This window comes from Neomonachus schauinslandi, chromosome X (assembly GCF_002201575.2).
Source record: "Neomonachus schauinslandi chromosome X, ASM220157v2, whole genome shotgun sequence".
NCBI classification, from domain to species: domain Eukaryota; kingdom Metazoa; phylum Chordata; class Mammalia; order Carnivora; family Phocidae; genus Neomonachus; species Neomonachus schauinslandi.
This window is the reverse complement of record NC_058419.1, coordinates 91,376,912-91,399,990: the sequence shown is the minus strand read 5'-3', so window position 1 is coordinate 91,399,990 and position 23,079 is coordinate 91,376,912. Positions and strand designations below refer to the sequence as shown.

At 46.2% G+C, this 23,079-nt stretch overlaps 1 protein-coding gene across 3 annotated transcripts; it reads right to left on the bottom strand.

The window, feature by feature from the left end:
* Nucleotides 1-1,975: 1,975 nt before the first annotated feature.
* On the bottom strand, nucleotides 1,976-21,965 carry CXHXorf38 (chromosome X CXorf38 homolog). Of its 3 annotated transcripts, XM_021681819.1 has the most exons (7): nucleotides 21,720-21,965; nucleotides 21,433-21,567; nucleotides 14,575-14,694; nucleotides 12,826-12,975; nucleotides 12,353-12,532; nucleotides 4,665-4,827; nucleotides 1,976-3,113 (listed from the first exon to the last, which is right to left on the bottom strand). In XM_021681819.1, the coding sequence occupies exons 1-6, from the start codon at nucleotides 21,933-21,935 to the stop codon at nucleotides 4,666-4,668; spliced, it is 963 nt and encodes a 320-aa protein (XP_021537494.1). In that variant the 5' UTR covers nucleotides 21,936-21,965; the 3' UTR covers nucleotides 1,976-3,113; nucleotide 4,665. The 3 variants fall into 3 exon arrangements, with proteins under 3 accessions (XP_021537494.1, XP_021537500.1, XP_021537507.1); XM_021681825.1 differs by lacking the exon at nucleotides 14,575-14,694; XM_021681832.1 differs by lacking the exon at nucleotides 21,433-21,567 and having other exon boundaries at nucleotides 21,720-21,733.
* Nucleotides 21,966-23,079: the final 1,114 nt, after the last annotated feature.

The following is a 23,079-nucleotide window of genomic DNA, read 5'->3' as shown; positions in this document are numbered from 1 at the left end:
GGGTGCTTCTGGCTCAGGGTTTCAGCTGTCCGCTGGGGCTGCAGTCTCTGGACTTGCCTGCGGTAAGCTCACTCACACAGTTGTTTGCAGGTTGCAGTCCCTTGGCACGGGAGCCACAGGGCTGCTCACGACAGGGCTTCCCTCCAAGTGTTCCAAGAGAGAGAAAGCCCAAGACGGAAGCCATAGTCTTTTATAGCATCATCTGGGAAGTGACATACCATCACTCAGCTGTGTCCTATTGGCCACATGAACCAACCCCAGTACACTGTGGGAAGAAAATACAAGGATGGGAATACCGGGAGGCAGGGATCTTTGGGGGGCCATCTTGGAGGCTGGCTACCACATATAGTTCTGAAATAAAAATTCTCATGCCTTTCTGAAACTCAGTAGAAAATAATACAGCATGTCAAGTCATCACCCACCTTCCCCCAAGACGTCACAAAATGCTCAGTTTACAGTTTTGTGGTCATAACTAACATGCATATATCATGAAGCATGGGTTTGAGAAGAGGGAAAGAAGTCTCTGGAAGATAGTATTTTCATATTTTAGATAGTTCAGACTATAATGTAATAATAAAAACCAGTTCTTAAAGTTTTGAAATGAGCCATAACCTTTTATCAAGGTTTTTATTAAAACTTGAATTTTTCCCTTCACTACTATGTGAATAGAAATAATATATTTTTAGATCTGTCTTACAACATGTATTTTGTAATTTGAGTATATTTCAATCAAAGGCAGGTAGGTTTCTAATTAACCTGGTAAGGGAAAAGTAGGTAATAATCCCTACTGATAATTCCCTATCACTCTACATTTATAATTTAGAGGGCAAAATGATTAGAAAAAAAATCCGAAAGATTCCAATGCCTCCAACTCTCAGGCAATGCTCCACTTACAGGATCTAATTTGTAGTATGCCCACCTAAGAGGTCTAACCCTTTGTTGCCTAGGATATTCATGTTTAAAGCCATATAAGTGATTAATACTTTAATAAAAATGAGCCTTTCAAGTCATTAGGGTAACAATCACTTCATAATCTCCCCAAACTCTCAAACACAATCCTTTCTGGCCTTGGCAGTTTAACCTGTCCACAGATCTCTTCTGCTACTTTATGAAGCCAATAACATTTTGAATTGGCAGAGCTATTTCTCCAGAAGTTTTTGTTACTGACACACTTTTGTTATTACCCAGAATTCGTTTTATTTTTTATTTTTATTTATTTATTTATTTTAAGATTTTATTTGACAGAGAGACAGCAAGAGAGGGAACACAAGCAGGGGGAGTGGGAGAGGGAGAAGCAGGCTTCCTACGGAGCAGGGAGCCCGACGCGGGGCTCGATCCCAGGACCCTGGGATCATGACCTGAGCCGAAGGCAGACGCCCAATGACTGAGCCACCCAGGCGCCCCAGAATTCGTGTTTTATACTGAGTTTAATAAGTAACGTCCTTCTCCTTAGGTCCTCTGAGTTCCCTGGCAAAGCACAGGCTAAAATGCAAAGAACTGCCTTACCTTTGCAACCCTAATGCCGAAACTTTTTCTCCTCTTATTCTTTCCACATATTGTGTCGCAGGGAGAGGCGGAGAGAGTAAATCATATTGCTGAATGAAAACCAGGCCCTCGGAGACAAAACAGCCCTGTGTGGAAAGGAGACCACTTCCTGGGCTTCTCTGGACCCTGACGCCTCCCAAGTGCCCCTGGAGGTGGAGCTGACACCTACAAAAATGGGAGGCTACAACCTATTCCAGGAAATGTGACATGTTAAGTCTTATGGTTTGAATTTGTATTGTTCATGTCTCTTGTCTTGAAATGAACAAACTGTAATTAAGAACTTTCAAAATACCAGGAGCACGTGTTTGTTGCACAAATTTCATATGGGATGAGGCCCAAAACAGAAAAGCCAGATTTCTGCTAACCAACCCCCTCGACCCCAATTCCTCTCCCAGAGGTAACCCAGCAAAGGAGCCTGGGAAAGGCACACAACTTTCCAGACCTTTTACTGAAAAAGACAAATAGTTTTACAGCATGCCATGCGTTGTTAAACATTCTGCTTTTACGTTCCGTGTGTGTTAGAGAGCATTCCATACTACTGCATTGCAGCATTACGACATTCTTCTTTACAGCTGCATAATGCTCTGTGGCATGGATGCACTGGGATTTACCCAGTCGTCTCTTGATGCCCGGCGGCCAGCGCTGCTATGAGCACCCTTGTGTGCACATCCTGCGCCACGTGCACAGATCCGTAGAGGAGAGGCCCACAGGCTGACGTCCCTGTACACGCTCCATTTGCTTTAAAGCCCTCTCTGGACATGTCTTCCCTTTCTTCGATTTCAAGGTAATTAAATTGTTGCCAGTATAATGTTTTCTGCACAGTATCTTTCATTTATCAGAGCAGACAATAAATCCAGAGATGATGGCATGTATACCATTGTCCACATCTTATAAATCCTCACATCTGCATCCATTTCAGCGCCCAGCTGTGGCGGACACTTGATAAATGTTGGGGAGAGAAGGAGAAGCTAACTGGATACAGGGGGGATGAAACGAAAGTGTTCATAACCGCAAGTTCCTAAAGCTAGAAATCAGGTCTTAACTTGGTTAGTGAATCAAGATTTAATTGGATCCCACCTTCTAGATATACCTTACATCTAGAAGCTGGGAAACGTCTCGGCAAATTTCTTAGTTTGGGCATAGTTGCGAGATGAATGAAGATTCTTACTTTACTATGGAAGTCTTCTGAAGGAACGGCGTGAAGTGAACAGACAAAGAAAATGTACGATTCAAGACCAAATAGTCAGTTACAGGCACATTTGCATTCATCCGGGGTTTACAGCATTACATACGTGCATTTTAATGTAAAAACATACCAAATATACCCCCACCCCCTGCCCAGTGTCTACAGACCACGTCCTTGATGGGCAGCTGGACAAGCGAAGGATGGCTTCCTTTGGGCTTGGAGTGGAAGCACTTCCTCCAGGGAGTGGGGCAGGTGGCACTTCTGTCCCCGAAGGTCCAGAGGTGACCTGGCCCAGTTAAGTGCTGCTGGCTTTGAAAAGGAGCAGATGGAGGGGAGGGTGAGGCTGATCCCCTGGACCACTGCAAACGACTGGACAGGGGTTCTGCAGTTGAGGAAACAAACAGGACAAAGTCAGAAGTGGAAGACTCTTGGGGTAAAACAATAGAGGCAGTCACAAATGAATTTGTCAATCTGTGCAAAGAGACTGATGCCTCTGAATTTCCGTAAGAATGGTGACATTTCACCCTTAAATCTCATTAACAAAGGACCAGGCTTAGTTTAACAGTATGACACACATTCATGTGTAAGAATAAATTGTCGGTGTATCCTTCTGTCAACAAATAGCCACAGAGCACACGAGGGCTGGGCCCTGTGCTCGGCACTCGGAATATATAGAACTGACCAGAAAGAGCTGCGATGGCCACGGGAGGTGACTCTTCCCAGGAGTACCACACATAAGCCAGCAACTGCGGAGCTTTCCCCGACGTCCCCATCTGTGATGCTGGCTTGGGCCCTCTGCCTGCTTTGGTCAGTCAAGTCACTGTGTTCTCCGGTGCCCCCTGACCAGCCTGGGCCCACCTCCTTGCCCTCCTGCCCCGGCCTACCAGAAACAGGGAGCAACAGTTCTGTACTAACTGGAAAAGGCTAGGAAATGGCCTTTCAGGGGATTTGTTTTCTTGCCTTCTTCCAAAAAGGAAGGATTTATATCTCAACATTTATATCACAGCCTACCCCTTGGGCATCCTCGTAAATGAGACTTTCAGGAATGGGTGTGGGGAGAGGGCTTGGGTGCCGGGGGGCAGAGAACTCTGTGTGACCCTTCACACAGGCTGGGCCAAACACAGACCTTACTGTGTGAGGCACCTTTAAGTTTAGGACCAGAAAAGAATCTCACCTTCTGAATAGCAAAACAAAACAAAAACAAAAACCCCAAACCTCAAGACCCCAAAATCAAAACAAACAAATAAAACAAAAAAACCCCTGGATGATAGCAAGTTTTGACATAGCAATATCTAACATTTTTTGGGCGGTTACAGATAACATGACACCAAGCTTATGAATATTAAAAAATATATATATTCCCAAAGAGTCAAAGGAAGTCCAGGAAAGACAACAAAAATTCCTTTTTGTTTGGGCGGGGTACTCTGGTGTTTCCTTTTGCATAGAAAAGAAGAGCTGAGTTTGAAGTCGTACTGACCTTCACATAACACGCCTGATTTTTGTCAAAGGGCAACCTAAAACACTTAATTTTCTTTATTTGAAGGGAAAACCGTGAAACATCAGAGACAGTCATTTTAACAAGTTTTTCTTATGGAAATGAACAAGTTGCTAAGAGCTAGGCATCAGTGGCATCGTTTTAGGGTTGACAGGCCTTTGATTAAGTTAGAAAGTTGATTTACTTAAGACTAGACCAGTGACTTCAGGTATATTGGACTAAACAAAGCTGACAGGGAGATTATGTTGAATTATTTCACAGATGTGAGAACCATCAATTAGAGCACAAAGCTCAGTGTCCTTTCTTTCAAATAATAAGGACACAGGGAAACTTCAGGTTAGACTAAATTGTGTGTTCATCATGGCCTTATATAAGAGAACAAGCATCAAGGTGATGAGGTTATTCAGTCCTTACTTATCTTCATATGTGGAAACTTACCTCAGGCCTTCCCTTCAGGTTTCTGGGCCCCAGGTTCCTCGGAATCTGGTTTTTGCTGCTGTAGATGGAGGCTGTCTAGCTTCTGCAGATCTTCTGTAAGACCATTTCTAAGATCCTTGTTGCTTCTCAGAAATTCTTTCACCACTTGCAGTCGATTTAAGATCTGCAAGAGGAAACCATACAATGTACAGCTTAGATCATTTTATAGCAGGCTTGTAATTCAGATGGAAAACTTACTATGTCCGAGACCGGCTCCTGCTCATGTGTCCGCCAATAGATGGTTTTGGGACCACACAAGGGGGTGTTTGTCTCCTCCAATTTTTTTGCTTATTTTTTTTTTTAAAAAAGATTTTATTTATTTATTTGATAGAGAGAGAGAGTGAACACAAGTACGGGGAGTAGCAGGCAGAGGGAGAAGCAGGCTTGCCACTGAGCCACAAGGACTTGCTTCCTCCACCTTCCTTTCTCTATCGTTCTCACCCACTTTTCTTTCTCTACCCCCACACCAGCTGCCCTGCTCAACCTGCTGTGCTCCCTGCCTGAAGGCCCTTCCTCCAGATATGCGCCTGGCTAATCCTCCACGAGGCCCCCCTGACCACCAGAACGCAACCTGCTACTCGGCCCCCCTCTGCTAACTCCTGATCCCCCACACCGTGCTCCACATAGCACTTCTTCTAATGCTAACGAGCGTCGTTTACTTACTACGCTGAACCCTTTCCCCGACTGCTGCAGGTACGTTCTGTCCCTGCCCCTGCTGCTCAAGGTTCCCAGGGGTGAGACAGTTCCCTCACCAGGGTTTAAGAAATCAGTAATGATTTTAAAGAATGCACAAATTCCTTACATGTTTTTCAGCCCCTTACTGCACTTGCCGTGCTTTAGCTGAATGGTTAAATCCGCTGGATCCTAACAGAGCACTGAGGGCTGGCAGGGCAACATGGAGGGGTCTTGGGCGGCGGCCGGAGGCTGCTGCAGATGGGCCCGTGGTAGACACAGTCCACACATGTCTCAGGGGGCTTGAGCAGCTGCTGCTCCTACGTGGCTCTGGAGCAGAATGCATTTCACAATCACAGTTCTACAGGCAGAGTGTATTTTAATGGGAACCCCTTTTCATAATGCGAGATACCACTGAGGCTCGTCACCTGAACAGAACAGGACGGAGGCGATGAGCTCTGTCTGCTATGCGGTCCCTGGCACCCCATGCTCCGTGATGCGCTGCCGGAAACTGGCACCCTAAATTACCACCACGAACCATTTCTTCTCAACGTGGCTTTCCAATGTTAGCCATGCTGTTTTCACAAACACCTACTATAAGCATGGTGTTTCTAAATTCCTGGATGCCTGGTTCTTCATCTTTTAGCATCTCAGATGAGAAGGCACCTTACCGTTGATAGTGTCTTACAATAAATCGGCAGTGGTGTTTTTTGTTTGTTTCTTTCTTAGAAGTAACTGGATTCATGGTGTCTTACAGTTGATGGCACTTTAGATTCACTGAAATTTGCTTTATTAAATCCTCTGACTTTGGAGACTAACGCTAAAGAACATGGATGGCCGTATATGGTACCGAACTTTCAAAAGAGAGCAGTTCCACACGTTGTGGAAAGCCAACCTTCAACTTCTTCGCAATAACATGCTAATCAATCCTAACTTACATTTTGATCAATTGAAATATAAAGAGAGATGCCACTGAACAGAAAGCATGAAAAATGAGAATTTATCAGTTCTATCTAGAGACTCTGGGGACCCAGAGGACAAGCCCACTCACCCCAATTTCCTGTCTGTGAAACAGATAATGAGGGTTCAAAATTTACGGCAGCTAGCTCCTTGGTGAGACAGGAGCTGCAGGGCTTCATGCAGAAAGGCACAGGACCAGAGCAGCGAGACCCCCGGGGCCAGCCCTCACTCGCCAGCCATGTGGCCTGGAGTCTGTCAGCGCCTGTCCTTGCAGTTGCTGCCTCGCATGGAAAGCTGGGGGATCTGGTCCCTGCCAGGTTCCCTGACAGCTTCTTACATAGACTCCTGGCTTGAGTGCGCTGCTACGGATGCATTTTGTTGTTTGTTACACAAACAGAAAAAAGAACTACAGCTCCCTCAAGAGAGAAGACAGAGCTACTGACACCTCTGGGGCCTTAAGCCTGACCTGGTTGTGTCTTCTCCTGTTCCACGTGGCCTTTTTTTTTTTTTAAGATTTTATTTATTTATTTGAGAGTGTGTGAGAGAGACAGCGAAAGAGCACAAGCAGGGGGGAGGTGTAGAGGGAGAGGGAGAAGCAGACTCCCCACCAAGCAGGGAGCCCGATGCGGGGCTCAATCCCAGGACCCTGGGATCATGACCCGAGCCGAAGGCAGACGCTTAACCGACTGAGCCACCCAGGTGCCCCTGTTCCACTCGGCTTCTGATGGAAGTAGCAGAAACAAAACTGGGGCTGGTTCTAATGGTATTTTAAAATAAAGTCAGATAAAACACACGGATTTAAAGAATAGAAGACACAACCATCTTTTTCATCACTGTAAACGCCTATGGTGTGCTGGGGTGGGAGCATCCAAAAACGAGTGGTTTTCAGTCCTGCTAAAGGAGCTCACCAAGTTGAATGAAGCAGCTAGGTCAAGGTCAAAATGGTTAACAGAGGCCTATGGAGCAGTGAGGAGCATGGCTTAGTGAATGAAACACACATGTTGTATTAAATAAACACTGTTTAAAGAGGTAACCAGCAAAACTACTTTCCTTGGAGACAAGGTAGAATGGAGAGGTAAAATGATTCGTCCAAGATTTCCTGGTGATCTAGAACTCTAATCCAGCAAGTACTGGAATATGTCTGAACTTTACTAGAGAAGGGGTTGGTCCAAGATGTCGGAGGAGTAGGAGACCTAAATTTCGTCTGGTCCCAGGAATTCAGCTAGATAGGGATCAAACCATTCTGTCAAATCAAATCAAACCATTCTGAACACCTATGAACTCAACAGGAGATCGAAGAAAAGAACAGCACAACTCTCTGAACAGAAAAGCGACCACTTTCTGGAAGGTAGGACGTGCGGAGAAGTGAATCTGAGGCAATATTCGGGAGGATAGACAGCGGGGGAGGGGCCTCCGTCGGCCGCTTCTGGCAAGTGATGGAGCCGCGGAGCACAAAATCGGAACTTTTAGAAGTCGGCTCCGCTGAGGGACGTCACTCCAGTGGCTAAGCAGGGGTGGAACCCTTGCGGGACAGTGTGGTCTCAGGATGCTCGGGGTCACAGAAAGACCGGGGGTGCCTGAGTGCGGAAAAGCTCCCAGGTATCGGAGCGGGGAAGCCGGCTGCAGAGATGGAGCCCAGGCGCAGGCTCTCAGCTCGGGGTTGTCATAAACCGTGATCCGGGGCACAGTCGGGCCACTGCTCCTCCAGCAGGGACCCAACAAGTGGCAGATCCAGGGAGACTCACCTTCCTCCCCTGGGAGGAGCGGCGCAGGAGCACACCGCAGGGATCTGCTGGGATTGGAGACTCCACACAGGGTCGTGTGCCAGAGATAGAAATGTGCGGTCACAGGCCGGGTGAGCACGGAGTGCGGCCGGAGACTGGGGAGACGGGAGTGACTGACTGCTTTTCTCTGGGGCTCACTGAGGAGCAGGGCCCCGAGTTCTCGGCTCCTCCAGGGCGGAGATTGGGAGGCCGCCATTTTCACTCTTGTCCTCCAAAGCCCTGCAGAAAGCTTGCAGGGAACAAAAGCTCTGGAGAGCAAACCCAAGCAGATTACTTAGCCCGGACCAGCAAGGGCCGGGCAATTCCGCCTCCAGCAAAGACATTTGGGAACCACGGCAACAGGCCCCTTCCCCAGAAGATCAGCAGGAACAGCCAGCCAAGACCAAGTTTACCGATCAATGAGAACTACAAAACCCCAGCGCTAGGGGGGCTTTTTTCCCATGATGCTTTAGTCTTTCAAAGTTAATTTTTAAAATTTTCTTTATTTTTTTCTTTTTCTATTTTTTTAGTTGAATATTTCTTCTTTCCTTTTCAACCAACATCTTATGAATTCCTTTTTAAAATCTTTTTTAATTTTCATTTTTACAGTCATATTACATCCCTTCATCGTATTTACCCTTAGTTTTGTATATATATAAGTTTTTGTTTCTTTAAAATTTGGGGATGCAGTTCCTTCTAACAGACCAAAATATACCCTAAATCTAGTGTATGGCTCTGTTCTATTCACTGGCCTGATCACATTCTCTCTTTTTTTTAAATTTTTTAATTTTTAAAAAAAATTTTTTAAGCAACTTATCAATTCCTTTTTTAAAATCTTTTTTAATTTTCATTTTTACAGTCATATTCCATTCCTTCATATTTACCCTTATTTTTGTGTGTACTTTTTTCTTTAAAATTTTGAGAGGCAGTTTCTTCTAACAGACCAAAATACACCCCAAATCTAGTGTGTGCCCCTGTTCTATTCACCTGTTTGATCATATTCTTTTTTTTCTTTTCTTTTCCCCCTGGTTTTGGGTCTCTTATGATTTGTTTAGTGTATATTTTTCTGGAGTTGTTGTTACCCTTTTAGCATCTCATTCTCTCATTCATGTATTCTTCTCTGGACAAAATGACGAAATGGAAAAACTCACCTCAAAAAAAATAACAAGAGACAGTACCAACTGCCAGGGACCTAATCAATACGGACATTAGTAAGATGTCAGAACTAGAGTTCAGAATGACGATTATAAAGATACTAGCTGGGCTTGAAAAAAGCATAGAGGACACAAGAGAATCCCTTTCTGGAGAAATAAAATCTAACCAAGTCGAAATCATAAAGGCTATTAATGAGGGGCAATCAAAAATGGAGGCTAGGATAAATGAGGCAGAAGAGAGAATTAGTGATATAGAAGACAAAATGATGTAGAATAAAGAAGCTGGGAGAAAGAGAGATGAACAACTACTGGATCACAAGGGCAGAATTCGAGACATAAGCGATACCATAAGACGAAACAATATTAGAATAATTGGGATCCCAGAAGAAGAAGAAAGAGAGAGAGGAGCACAAGGTATATTGGAGCAAATTATAGCAGAGAACTTCCCTAATTTGGGGAAGGAAACAGGCATCAAAATCCAGGAGGCACAGAGAACCCCCCTCAAAATCAATAAAAGTAGGTCAACACCCCGACATCTAATAGTAAAACTTACAAATCTCAGAGACAAAGAGAAAATTCAGAAAGCAGCTTGGGACAAGCGGTCTGTAACTTATAACAGCAGAAACATTAGATTGGCAGCAGACCTATCCATTGACACCTGGCAGGCCAAAAAGGACTGGCATGATATATTCAGGGTACTAAACGAGAAAAATATGAGCCAAGAATACTATATCCAGCTAGGCTGTCATTGAAAATAGAAGGAGAGACAAAAAGCTTCCAGAACAAACAAAAACTAAAAGAATTTGTGAACACCAAACCAGCCCTACAAGAAATAATGAAAGGGGTCCTCTAAGCAAAGAGAGAGCCTAAAAGTAACAAAGACCAGAAAGGAACAGAGACAATATCCAGAAACAGTGACTTTACAGGCAATACAATGGCACTAAATTCATATCTTTCAGTAGTTACCCCGAATGTAAATGGGTTAAATGCCCCAATCAAAAGACACAGGGTATCAGATTGGATAAAAAAGTAAGACCCATCGATATGCTGTCTGCAAGAGACTCATTTTAGACCCAAAGACACCCCCAGATTGAAAGTGAGGGGGTGGAAAACCATTTACCATGCTAATGGACATCAAAAGAAAGCTGGGTGGCAATCCTTATATCAGACAAATTAGATTTTAAACCAAAGACTGTAATAAGAGATGAGGAAGGACACTATATCGTACTTAAAGGGTCTATCTAACAAGATCTAACAATTGTAAATATTTATGCCCCTAACATGGGAGCAGCCAATTATACAAGCCAATTAATAACAAAGTCAAAGAAACACATCAACAGTAATAGTAGAGGACTTTAATACCCCCCTCACTGAAATGGACAGATCATGTAAGCTAAAGATCAACAAGGAAATAAGGGCTTTAAATGACAGAATGGGCCAGATGGACTTCAGAAATATATTCAGAACATTCCATCCCAAAGCAACAGAATACACATGTTCTCTAGTGCACATGGAACATTCTCCAGAATAGATCACATCCTGGGACACAAATCAGGTCTCAACTGGTACCAAAAGACTGGGGTCATTCCTTGCATATTTTTGGACCACAATGCTTTGAAACTGGACCTCAATCACAAGAGGAAAGTTGGAAAGAACTCAAATACATGGAGGCTAAAGAGCATCCTACTAAAGAATGAATGGGTCAACCAGAAAATTAAAGAAGAATTTAAAAAATTCATGGAAACAAATGAAAATGAAAACATAACTGTTCAAAATCTTTGGGATGCAGCAAAGGCGGTCCTAAGAGGGAAGTATATAGCAATACAAGCCTTTTTCAAGAAACAAGAAAGGTCTCAAATACACAACCTAACCCTACACCTAAAGGAGCTGGAGAAAGAACAGCAAATAAAGCCTAAACCCAGCAGGAGAAGAGAAATAATAAAGATCAGAGCAGAAATCAATGAAATAGAAACCAAAAGAACAGTAGAACAGATCAACGACACTAGGAGCTGGTTCTTTGAAAGAATTAACAAGATTGATAAACCCCTGGCCAGACTTATCAAAAAGAAAAGAGAAAGGACCCAAATAAATAAAATCATGAATGAACTTTACTAGAATACAATTCTACTACTATTTGCTTTTTTTATACCTTGCATGTAACAAAGGGGATTCATTTGTCCTGTATTCCCTAGCAGGACTTAAGACCATCATCAGCCTGCCTGTGTCCTAAGCTGGAAACCTTGTTGATCCTTTAACCCCTCCTTCCCCATGTTCTTCCAGCCCCATGCCGCACTCCAAGTAATCTAAGCAGCCACTAAGAGCCATCAGCTCTGCCCAAGTAATGCCTGCAGAATCCGGCCCCTCCACTGCACCTCTAGTTTCTGTCCTTTTTCCATTCTCACACGGCTGTGACAGCCTCTTGCTAGTCTCCTGCTAGTTTCCAGCCTCCAACTACCATGAGTTAACTTGCTAAAAGCCACATCGGATCGATTAGATTTACTCTTTCTTGCTTAAAAACACCTGTTGCCTCCCCACTCCTTTTTGGGAACAAAGCCCAAGCCCCTCGGAGCAGCATAGCAAACCTTTCAAAATACGGCTCCAAGCTCACGGGACCCTCCTTCCTACACTTGCCTTGTCACTGCTCCGGCCCCGCTATTCTTTCATACCTCTGCAAGTGCTGCTCCTTCGGCCAACAACAGCCTTCTGTTCTTGCCAGTTTGCCACACGCTTGTGTGATTCTGCTAGTCCTGGCTCAACGGCATCTTCTCGGCAAAGTCTTTTTTTTGCAATCCCCCCTGACCTGCCGAGAACCTCCTGAGCCTTTGTTCAGAATCCTGCTGTAGCCCTTACCATGTTGGTCCACTCTGTGCACACATTAGGCACTCAACTGTTTGCTGACTGAGTGAAAATATTTGTGGAGAGGTAATATTGGTCTGTACCAAAAGCATACTCATTTCTGGAAACGATTTGACTTCTCAATCAGAAACATAGCTGGCTGTCTGTTAAAATGAGCGACTCTTCCTCCCTGACGCCTTTCTTTGTTTTGTTTACTCACACAAAGCATATGATACCTTTTCTTTCTTTTTTTTTTTTTTTTTACCTCTTCAGGCAACACGTCTTGTTCTTGTGCTTGAAGATAGATCTCTTGAAGTTTTTCCTTTAGTAATTCCATTTCTATTTCGTTGACTTGGCTCTCACTCAGGTAAACTCCTGTTTCATATTCACACCCATCTCGCTGATCTTCGGCGGGGATGTGAACAGCCCAGTCAGATGTCAGCAGCTGTTGGATTACCGAACAGATGTGTGAATGATGGAATGGAAAAGATGCTCCACTGGGTTGCTCAAAGAACTTGTAGCTAAACATCTTTGACTGGATCCACTTTAGCAACATCCTGTGGCCACAGAAAAGCTTCTCAAGCCCAGCACAATTATGGATTTCATACCAACATTTTCCCCTCTGCTTACATTCTAAAATTTCATTTAAATCTAACAAACTTCAACTTTTAATGAGTGGCTGCAGTTGTCTTTTCCCCCTTAATTCTTTATGCTAGAACTGTTAAATCTGATTTTTACCTGTTCTATTCTGGTGTATGTTGCCACAATCTCTGGAATATTCTTGAATTCATTCAGGAAATTTTGGATCTTCATCTGAAAATCTCGAAGCCACAGAGAAGACACTTTCATCTCTGAAGAATGCATGATTTCGTTACGACACTTAATCACCTACCGAAAGGCCAAAAAGGATAGAAGGTTTCAAAGTCAAACAATGGGGTAAACAAGAGATTTTGTAGTTCTGAAGAAAAATTACAGAGGCGCCTGGGTGGCTCAGTTGGTTAAGTGTCTGCTTGGGCTCAGGTCATGATCCCGGGGTCCTGGGATCGAGCCCCACACCGGGCTCCCTGCTCAGTAGGGGGGGGTCTGCTTCTCCCTCTCCCTCTGCCTGCCGCTCCCCGTGCTTGTGCTCGTTCTCTCTCTCTCTTCCTCTCAAATAAATAAAATCTTTAAAAAAAAGAGCTATGCCACATGACATATGTCAAATGGAATAAAAAAAAGAAAAGAAAAACTGCAGAAAGGCTTTGTTAATTACAAAATCCACAAGCGTGGCCTATAGGTGCTAACAGGGCTTGAGGGAATGTTCGACCGCTTGCTACTTGGGAGTCACTGGAATAAGAAATACAATCAAGCCTACAACTACTGTTAGCTCTTGAAATCTTGTGACTGGCTGGTTAACTCTTACACAATCCCTCAAATCTCTTAACTTAAAACCACCTGCTAAAGAGCAAGAGTATTGGTTTCTGGCTCTGGGTACACCCAAAGGCTGAAGCAGACAATACGAAAATCTTTTAAATATTGTTGGAGCTCCAGGAAGCTGGGTCAAGGGGTTAAATATATATCATGGGGCTTGAACTCACGACCCCAAGACAAAGACCTGAGCTGAAATCAAGAGTCGGACATTTAACCAACTGAGCCACCCAGGCGCCCCATGTCTCATATATTAATATATAATTCACAAAGTCTTCGACATTCTTGGTTAAAAGATACAAAGGGGTCAACTTGGTACTGTGACAGTTTTTGCCTCTGCTGATACCAAGCAAGATTCTCAGTCCTTTCAGCTGCTGGTATGCCAGTAAAATACACATGCATTTTCTCTGCATGTTATATATAATCCAGATATGTTATATACTCTTTCTGATGACTCTCAGAGTAATAAATGTGCAAGAGCTGTTCTCTGGTGAAACAGAGAAAGTCTAAATCCCCCAGAGGAAATCTGACAAGCATCGTGATCTATTCTGACATTGTCCATTAGTGTTTATATTTCCTTCAGTTCTGTGTACCTTGGTCTTGCAATTGTCTAGCCAAAGAGATGCAGAAGGGCAGGATTCAGATGCTGGCATATGATGGACAGTGATGCACTGCTTTTCTATTTTTTTTTTTTTTAATATAGAAGATTACTTTGCTTCTGTTTATGGCATACCAGGGAAGAGAAATTTGTGATTTATCTATTTTAGTAGCAAACAGTATAAGATCAAGGTGCTGGGAAACCTCAGTGAGGGAGAACTAAGGGGTCAATCTCCTGCCTGCATTTGCATGGGGCTTCTCGGACATATAGAAGGCGCGTGCGCCGTGAGCCCCGCTAGCCCACTTAGTGACGCCAACCTTGAACCAAAGCTTAACGTTCCTTGCACACCACTGTTTTGGGGCCAGCCTGTGTGCTATGTGTGCACGGCTGCTTTGGCACCACAGGGTGCATCTCTCAGCTGGTCTTCACAGTACCAACCCGACTGACCCTCACTGTATGGTTTTAAATCCGCCGGCTCTTACCTCTGTGACTTTCTTTCGATCAACCGTGAAGTGATCGCAGGAATTGATGAGACTTAAAAGAGCAACGGCATCACATTCCTCGGGGCTGGTTTTGTCTGCCAGTCCTCGGGGCATGAAGGCCTACGATAGGGGACGCACAAGGGACACCTGAGTCTCCTCCAACGCTAGGAGCTAGAGGGGCAGGTGTCATTTGCCCGCTTCCCAAATGATGACTGAAATTCTCTCACTGAGGTTTCGAGGTCGAACCTTGTGAGTCCAAAATGTAAGTTCCGGAACTGGTGTCAGAGCTAAGCCTTGGCCAAGGGTGGTAACCGAAGGGCTGCTCTGCCTGTCCCCTCTGCTATCGGAAATACTTAAACACTCAACAGAACTGATTTCCTGTCCTTTCCTAATGGTGTAGAAGCAGGCTGCATGGGTAGGAAGCACTGAAGTTTCAGTGGCCGAGTTGTGGAGAAGATTTGAAATTTAAAAATAATAGTTACTCCCAAATGGGCACTTTAAAGATGACTTAAGCAAGGGGTGCCTGGGTGGCTCAGTCGTTAAGCGTCTGCCTTCGGCTCAGGTCATGATCCCAGGGTCCCGGGATGGAGCCCCACGTCCGGCTCCCTGCTCCACGGGGAGCCTGCTTCTCCCTCTGCCTCTGCCGCTCCCCCTGCTTGTGCGTTCTCAAATAAATAAATAAAATCTTTTTTAAAAAAATAAAGATGACTCGAGCAAGTTCGTGTGGTAGCATAAAGTTAAGAGCCTGGGCTTTGCAGTGTGACACAGCTGGGTTCAAATCCCAGGTCTGCCACTTGCCAACTGTGTGACCCTGGACAAGTTACTTACCCTCAGATTCCTCATCAGTAAGTAGGGGATAAGTGTCCTCATCCACCTCGAAGGACATCGTGAGAATTAAATGAGTTAATGCAGGGGATGCACTTGCAAGGTGCCTGGCACATGGTAAACCAATAGGCCGTAAATGCTGGCAATTATTATGTTGATGGTGCAAGGTGAGCATGACCTCCCCAGGAGTTACAGATGAGTCCTAGGGTTTGAGATGCTCAATATATCAGAAGGGCCTTGTTCTAGCATGATCTTGCCTTTTGTAGGATTTTAAGGCAGGGACCCCCAAAATGGTGTCACCACAAGGCTTGGGTGTGTTTCTTTCCTGAAATAGTCCCAAATTTACACCTGAATGCAAAAACTGTACCAAGCTCGGAAGCTCACCAGTACATTCCTGCCAAGGGACTAGAAAAGATGACATATGAAGATTGCTTGCAATAAGAATTCTAAAGAGATCTGTTCCCTTGAAAAGAAACACATCTCAGCAGGCAAGCAACCGCAATGCTCCCTACAGTGCTGCTTGTAATGGTATTCCAAAAAGGGCTGTGGTCAGGGCTCACACACCCCAAGGAGAGTCAGGGCTACGTTCCTCACAGTGGTGGAATCCTCCGCTGGAGCCTCTCATAATTAAGAAGAACTTTGTAGGGGCGCCTGGGGGGCTCAGTCGGTTGGGCATCTGCCTTTGGCTCAGGTCATGATCTCAGGGTCCTCAGATCGAATCCCGTATCGGGCTCCCTGCTCAGCGGGGCGTCTGCTTCTCCCTCTCCCTCTGCCCCACCCCCTTGTGCTCTCTCGTGCACTCTCTCTCAAATAAATAAAATCTTAAAAAAAAAAGAACTTTGTATGCATGAATGGCCCATATCAGAAGGTACAGTAGCCAGTACCATCACTCTTTCCATGTCTTAACAGCCACTGACATGCTGAGCCTCTGAAAGTCTATGATGCATGCTATGATTTTTAAAAAAAATTTTATTTACTTATTTATTTAGAGAGAGCACACCAGCAGGGGGAGGGGCAGAAGGAGAGGGAGAGAGAGAATCCCAAGCAGACTCAGCACTGAGCACGGAGCCCGACGCGGGGTTCAATCAAATGACCCCGAGATCATGACCTGAGCCAAAATCAAGAATCGGAGGCCCAACCGACTGAGCCACCCAGGCACGCATGGATGCTATGATGTTAACACACAAGTTAACTCCTGTATCACAGCCAAACTAATGCAACGAAACTGAAGGAAAAAAAATTTACTTCAGCTCCTGATGGGAGGATGATCCCAAAGTTAGAGGGGTCTTAGGTGCCACAAAACCAGGCATAGTTTTTCTTTTCCATGACAAGGTATGTCCTGCACCTGGCCTTTTCTCACCAATATAGACCTGTTTTTTCCACACTCACATTTCATTCTCGCAATTATTCCCTTTCTTCCGAACTAGAAGCCGACAGGGAGGCTCTGCTGCCTCCTTGCCACCGAAAGGAGTTTCTTAAAATGGTATCATGTGCCACTGTGTTCCAGATGTCAAACGCATAGCAGTGGGAAACGTATGTTACTGCGTCCCATTACCCTCTCCTGCCTCTTCAGTGAGTAGGAGGAGATGAGGCTGCAGAAACAAACAGGGGCCAGATCACGCTGGGCCTTACTGGCCCTGGAAAGGAGTTTGGAGTTTATTCTAAGGACATCAGGGGGCACTTGGGTGGCTCAGTTGTTAAGTGTCTGCCTTCGGCTCAGGTGGTCCTGGGATCGAGCCCCGCATCGGGCTCCCTGCTCTTTGGGAAGCCTGCTTCTCCCTCTCCCACTCCCCCTGCTTGTGTTCCCTCTCTCTGTGTCTCTCTCTGTCAAATAAATAAAATCTTAAGAAAAAAAATTTTTAAAAAAGGACATCAGGAAGCCAGCCAAGGGTTTTACGCAAGGGAAGCTAATTTAAAACTAAATCTAATTCCCCCTTGAAGACCACACATCCTGCTGTGTGGAGAACCGACCAGAAGCGACCGGAGGCAACCAGAGCAGCGGCAGAGGAGGCCGGGCGGGAGGCTGTCGCCAGAGGCCAGGCAGGGGGCAGAGAGAAGGAATCCAAAACTGGTTTGCAGGTGTAAACAAGGGGGCGGTGAGCAGGAGAGATGAAGCGAGGGTGGTTGTAGGTCGTGGCTGCTGGGGCACAGCCGTGGGTTTGGGGAGTAGAGATGACGAATCCTGCTTGAGAAATAAACTCAAAAGTGCCCAGGCGGGAATAAGGAAAGGGGTGGAGCACGCAGCTGGAGAGGGGCACCTGGAGCTCAGAAGAGAGGGCAGGGCTGGAGGGACAAATTGGGGAGCCATCAGCATGAGTGTAGTATTTAATGGTCAATTCCACGGGCCGGGGCAGTGTGGCCAGAGCAGAAGAGGGGGACAGAAGAGGCCTGAGAAAGGCCGGCCGAGGACGGGAAGGAGGCTGAAGAGGAGGAGCCCGTGCGGGGATAATGACGTCACAAAGCCACGGGTGTTTCAAGAAGAGGGGCCAGTCATGCCAAATGCCTGAGAGGAAAGAAGAGGAGGCTGGAGAACTGAAGGTCATGCATGCCCGACACGACAGACGCGGTGGGCTGGCAGGGGCAGAAGCCAGGCTGGAATGGGTTGAAGAGTCACCGGCAGCTGAGGAAGAGAGAGCAGGCATAAAACCCTTTCTGAGAAGCTCCACTGGGTATGGGTATGGGAGGCAGATACAGAAATGGGGAGAGAGCTGGAGGGAATGGCTCAAGGGAAGCTTTTCTTTCTGTTTAAATTTTATTTTCCAAATATTTATTCAAGGGTTTTTTTTTAAAACGGCTTGAGATATAATCTACATACCATATAATTCACCCCTTTGAAGCATAGTTTTTTTTTTAAGATTTTATTTATTTGAGAGAGAGAGAGAGAGCGTGTGCGTATGAGCAGGGGGAGGGGCAGAGGCAGAGGGAGAAGCAGACTCCCCACTGAGCAGGGAGCCCCATGTGGGACTCGATCCCAGGACCCTGGGATCATGACCTGAGCCAAAGGCAGACGCTTAACTGACTGAGCCACCCAGGCACCCCTGAAGCATACAGTTCTTTGGGACAAAGCGAGTGGATCTTGAGGGCACTGTGTTCGGTGAAACAAGTCAAACAGAGAAAGACAAATACTGTATGATCTCACTTCTCTGTGGAATCTAAAACAAAATGAAACAAAACCTCAAGCTCATAGATACTGAGAACAGATCAGTGGTTGTCAGAGGTGGGGGTGGGCAAAATGGGTGAAGGGAGTCGAAAGGTACAAACTTCAATTATAAAATACGTAAGTCATGGGGATGTAATGTACAGCACAGTGACTATAGTTAATAATACTGTATTGCATATTTGAAAGCTGCTGAAACAGATCTTAAAAATTCTCATCACAAGAAAAAAAACTTTTTGTAACTATGTATAGTGATGTGGCATCATTTCTCAATATATACTCATATCAAACCTTTATGATGTACATCTAAAACTGATACAATGTTATATGTCAGTTATACCTCAATAAAAAAAAATGTACAGTTCAGTGGTTTTGAGTATATTCACAGGGTTGTGCCACCATCACCAGTCGATTTTAGAACATGTTCATCACCCCAAAAAGAAGCCCTCTACCTCCATTAGCTATTATCTCCCTCTTACCCCCAGGCCCTGGCAACCACTCATCTCTGTCTCTATAGATCTGCCCATTCTGGATATTTCATAGAAATGGAATCATATAATATATGACTGGCTTCTTTCATTTAGCATAATGTTTTCAAGGTTCATCCAATGTCCTAGCATGTATTAGTACTTCATTCCCTTTTTTTTTTTTAAAGATTTTATTTATTTGAGAGAGAGAGAGAGAGAGAGAGAAAACATGAGCAGGGGGAGGGGCAGAGGGAGAAGCAGACTCCTGCTGAGCAGGGAGCCTGATATGGGGGCTTGATCCCAGGACGCTGAGATCATGACCTGAGACAAAGGCAGCCGCTTCACCGACTGAGCCACCCAGGTGCCCTTTTTTTTTTTTTTTTTTAAGATTTTTATTTATTTTAGAGGGGGGGGCAGAGGGAGAGGGAGAGAGAATCCCAGGCAGACTCCCTGCTGGGCTCAGAGCCGGATGCAGGGCTCGATCCCAGCATCCTGAGATCACCACCTGAGCCGAAATCAAGAGTCAGACGCCCAACCGACTGAGCCACCCAGGCTCCCCAGTTCATTCCTTCTCATGGCTAAATGACATCTCATTGTATGGACAGGCCACATTTTGCTCATCCATTCATCGGCTGATGGACATTTATGTTGTTTGCACCTTTTGGCTGTCATGAATAGTGCTGCTATGAACACTCATGCAGCACAGGTTCTTGTGTGGATGTGTATTTTCATTTCATTGGCTACAAACCTAGAAGTGGAACTGCTAGGTCATATAGTAACCCTGTGTTTAATCTTGTCTTTAAAAAAAAAAAAAAAACTGAATAAACCTAGGCGATATTAAAGCTATCTGTATGGTGATGGGAATAAACTGCGAGGGAGACAGAGTGGATACCTGAGGCCTGAAAGTCTGTGGGCAGGTGGGAGGGGATACGGTCTGACCTACAAGTGGAGGGCCAAGGTGGTAAGAAGAGAGACACCCTTCCTCCTCTGTGGCAGAAGGAAGAAGATGGTGCACATGGAGGTAGGTTCGCAGGTCTGGTAAAAAGATGAGGAAGCATGTATGTGGGGGCATGCATCAACTGCAGGGAAAATGCACGGAGTCAGCAGCTGGGAATGAGGGTGGAGGAATCGGAGCTTGGCGAGGGAAAGACAGCAACAGCTGTCCCCAGGAACAGGAGCCCTCTACAGAGCCGCGGCCAGACCACTGGGGCACAGGATCAAGAACTAAAAGTGAAACCAGTCAGTTCCCTTGTGAGATTCTTCCCCTGAGCACAAGTAGGTGATGGTGTCATCAGGGCTGCCATTGGGCCGTGCAAGTTCAGAGAAAGGAGGAAAAAAAGGAGGATGTGGTTGGAAAACATAAACACCGGGGTTGGACTAGAAGGTCTGTGGGTGACAGCAGCAAAAAGGGGCATGGGCAGGGGACATGGGCTTCGAGAGGATTCTAAGGGTATGAAAGCAGCAACGAAGACCAAACAGGTGAGGGACAGTCACAGTAAAGGGCAGAATTTTAAGTTTCTTTCTTTTGTAGGTAAAAGTAAGAGTTGGCAATTCTACGGTGGCAACAACAACAAAAACAAAAAAAATTGGGATGAGGGTGTAGATGCGGTGGGTTTATGGGTCCACGATAGCCACGAGTCTGTGGCCACTGCTCAAGTCCAACTTCCTCATTTTTGAGGTTTAGGGAACAGAGGCTGGCCTAAGGTCACACAACAGCAGCAGAGCTGGGACTCTGATCCCTGCTTCCAAGGCACCAACCCTGTGCCTGTTGCTAATCAGCATGTAGACGGACTACAAAAGTTAATGTGTGTTAGGAGGTGACTTTGCCTTGCCCTACCCCTTACTGGGCTTCTGGAAAACATTAAAAAAAAAAAAAAAATCCCCAACTGGCCCAGCTGGCAAGTCAGAGTGGCAAGATCTAAAAGCCTTCTATCTGGCTGCCCACTCCACCCGACCTCCCCAAAGTTTTATTCCTTACCTGGCCACTTAAAGTCCTTTCTGTTTTAGCCCTAACTTCCCTTGCCTTCCTCTGCCATCCTGATGGCACCCTACAGCCAAAATGAGCTACTCAGGGAGCCTACACTCAAAAACCCTTATGTGTTTCTCCCTCTGGGCCTGTGCTCATGATGCTCGCTCTACATCTTGGGTCAGCGTCTCTTGTTGAAATCTTTGCTACAGCTGTCCAAGCAGGGGTAGCAAACTTAAATGCCTTGTTAGAAGAAAGAAGCAAGCTTCTACTTCGCTAAGCTAGATCGGATCCAGACAGCAGCTCTGAACCGCCTGGACACTAGACCCTAGATCAAACACCCATTCCTCTCTTTCTATCTTTGCATCTGTTTATGGGGCTCCGGGCTCCAGGTGACCGGCTGCCTGGTGGGTCACCTCCTACTCTCCTGAGCAGGTGCTTACCTTGGCCACCTCCCAGGCGTCGACGGGCCAGCGGCCCGGCCGGCAGTTTCCCCAGTGGACGTCTCCATTCCTGTTGGTGTGGTGTTTCAAAATCTCCCGTTTCCACTCTGCGCAAACCTGACACTGAGGCTGAAACTACAGGGGGCGGGGGTGAGAAGGGGCCCGGGAGGGAGGGGCGGCGTCTTGGGCAAGTGAGCCCGGAGCGTTGCGGTCCGCCCCGCCCCAGGAAGGGCTCGGGACCCTACGCTCGGGGACCGGGACGGGAGACGCGGGGGCCAGGGGCTCACCTGGCGGGCGTGCGGGTTACACCGAGAGCCGCTGCGGCAGAAGGCCCGGGGGCCCAGGCTGGGGGCGGCGGCGAGCAAGCCGCGGTGGAAGGCGAGCACCTCGCGGGCGACGAAGCCCTGCAGGCAGCCGCGCAGCAGCAGCAGGCAGTGGCCCGCCTTCACCCAGTTCTTGTACTCCGCGCAGTTGAGGCGCGCGGCCAGTTCTGACAGCACCATGTCCCGCTCGGGCCCGGGAGGGTACGGGACCACGGGCGAGAGGCGGGGCGAGCGGCAGTGCGCAGACGCGGACGTCTGGGCGGTGCCGCTGGCCCCGCCCGGAGCCCGCCCCTACGTGCAGGGCGAAGGGCGGGGCCAGAGCTCTCCGCGCTGCGCCCTGGATCCCGGGGCGGAGCCTTCTGGCTTCAAGGGTACGCCTTCCCCACCCGTGTTAGGTGACAGCAGATGTGTAATTCCTTTATCCCGTGCTTGCCCAGAGAGCTTGTACCTGAAACTCTTAACGCCCTCTTGTCTGTTCCCCCAAACTGAGACCCTGCCAGTCCCCGATTCGACTCCCTCTCCTGCTGTCTGTGCTCTTTTATTGTAAAAATACAGAAGATGCTCAACGCACACTTTTTGAATTACGTTATGTTCCTTGCATTATACAATTCTATAAAGTTTATTTTGTCCCTAAGCCCAACATATTGGCTGTAGCAAGTAAGGGTATTAGTGCAGTGTGACCGCTGGCTACCTGCATTGCAGCACGCATCTACCATGCGTCTGCAGTGCCAAGGTGACACAAAGCTCAACAACATCCGCCATTGGGTCATCTAGCAGAAGCGAATACGACAACGCATCCCCTGGATTCTGTGGAGGGCTGCACCGCCCGGAGCCGGATAAGGGCTTCTTCCACTATGGTCCTGAAGAATCCAGCTTAGATCATTATTTAATACTCTTGGTTATAATTAGTGCTTCTTACATAAGGCAGTCTTGGTTAACTTCCAAGTAAGTGCCATGAGGATCAGAAGGCAATGGACTGTCAGCTCTGTATGACAAGAGGTCCTCTCAGTTTTAGTTGCGTTTTAGTGAGCTTCTTGAGCTTGGAAGAGTGTTAAAATTGTGTGTAGTCAAAGGGCTCTGGGGGAAGAGTCTAAACAAAACTTTCCCAACTTCGTGGTTAAGAGCAAAGTGGCACAAGTATGTAGGAGCTCTAGCTCTGAATTTAAAATGCCCTCTTTTAACTGTTTGATCTTAAGCAAACTTAATTTTGATATCAGCAAATTACTTCATTTCTCTGGGCCTCAGTTTACTTATCTGTAAAAGGAGGATAACAATACCTACCCCACTGAGTTGTGAGGATTAAATACACATTGAAATACTTAGG

What these genes read in the sequence shown, in the direction of transcription:
- CXHXorf38 (XM_021681819.1), bottom strand. Translation starts at nt 21,935, where the DNA reads ATGGTGCTGTCAGAACTGGCCGCGCGCCTCAACTGCGCGGAGTACAAG. An exon ending in GTAACCCGCACGCCCGCCAG is followed by an intron (nt 21,568 to 21,719) that starts GTGAGCCCCTGG and finishes CGCCCCCTGTAG; the next exon opens with TTTCAGCCTCAGTGTCAGGT. An exon ending in ATCGAAAGAAAGTCACAGAG is followed by an intron (nt 12,976 to 14,574) that starts GTAAGAGCCGGC and finishes GCCTTTCGGTAG; the next exon opens with GTGATTAAGTGTCGTAACGA.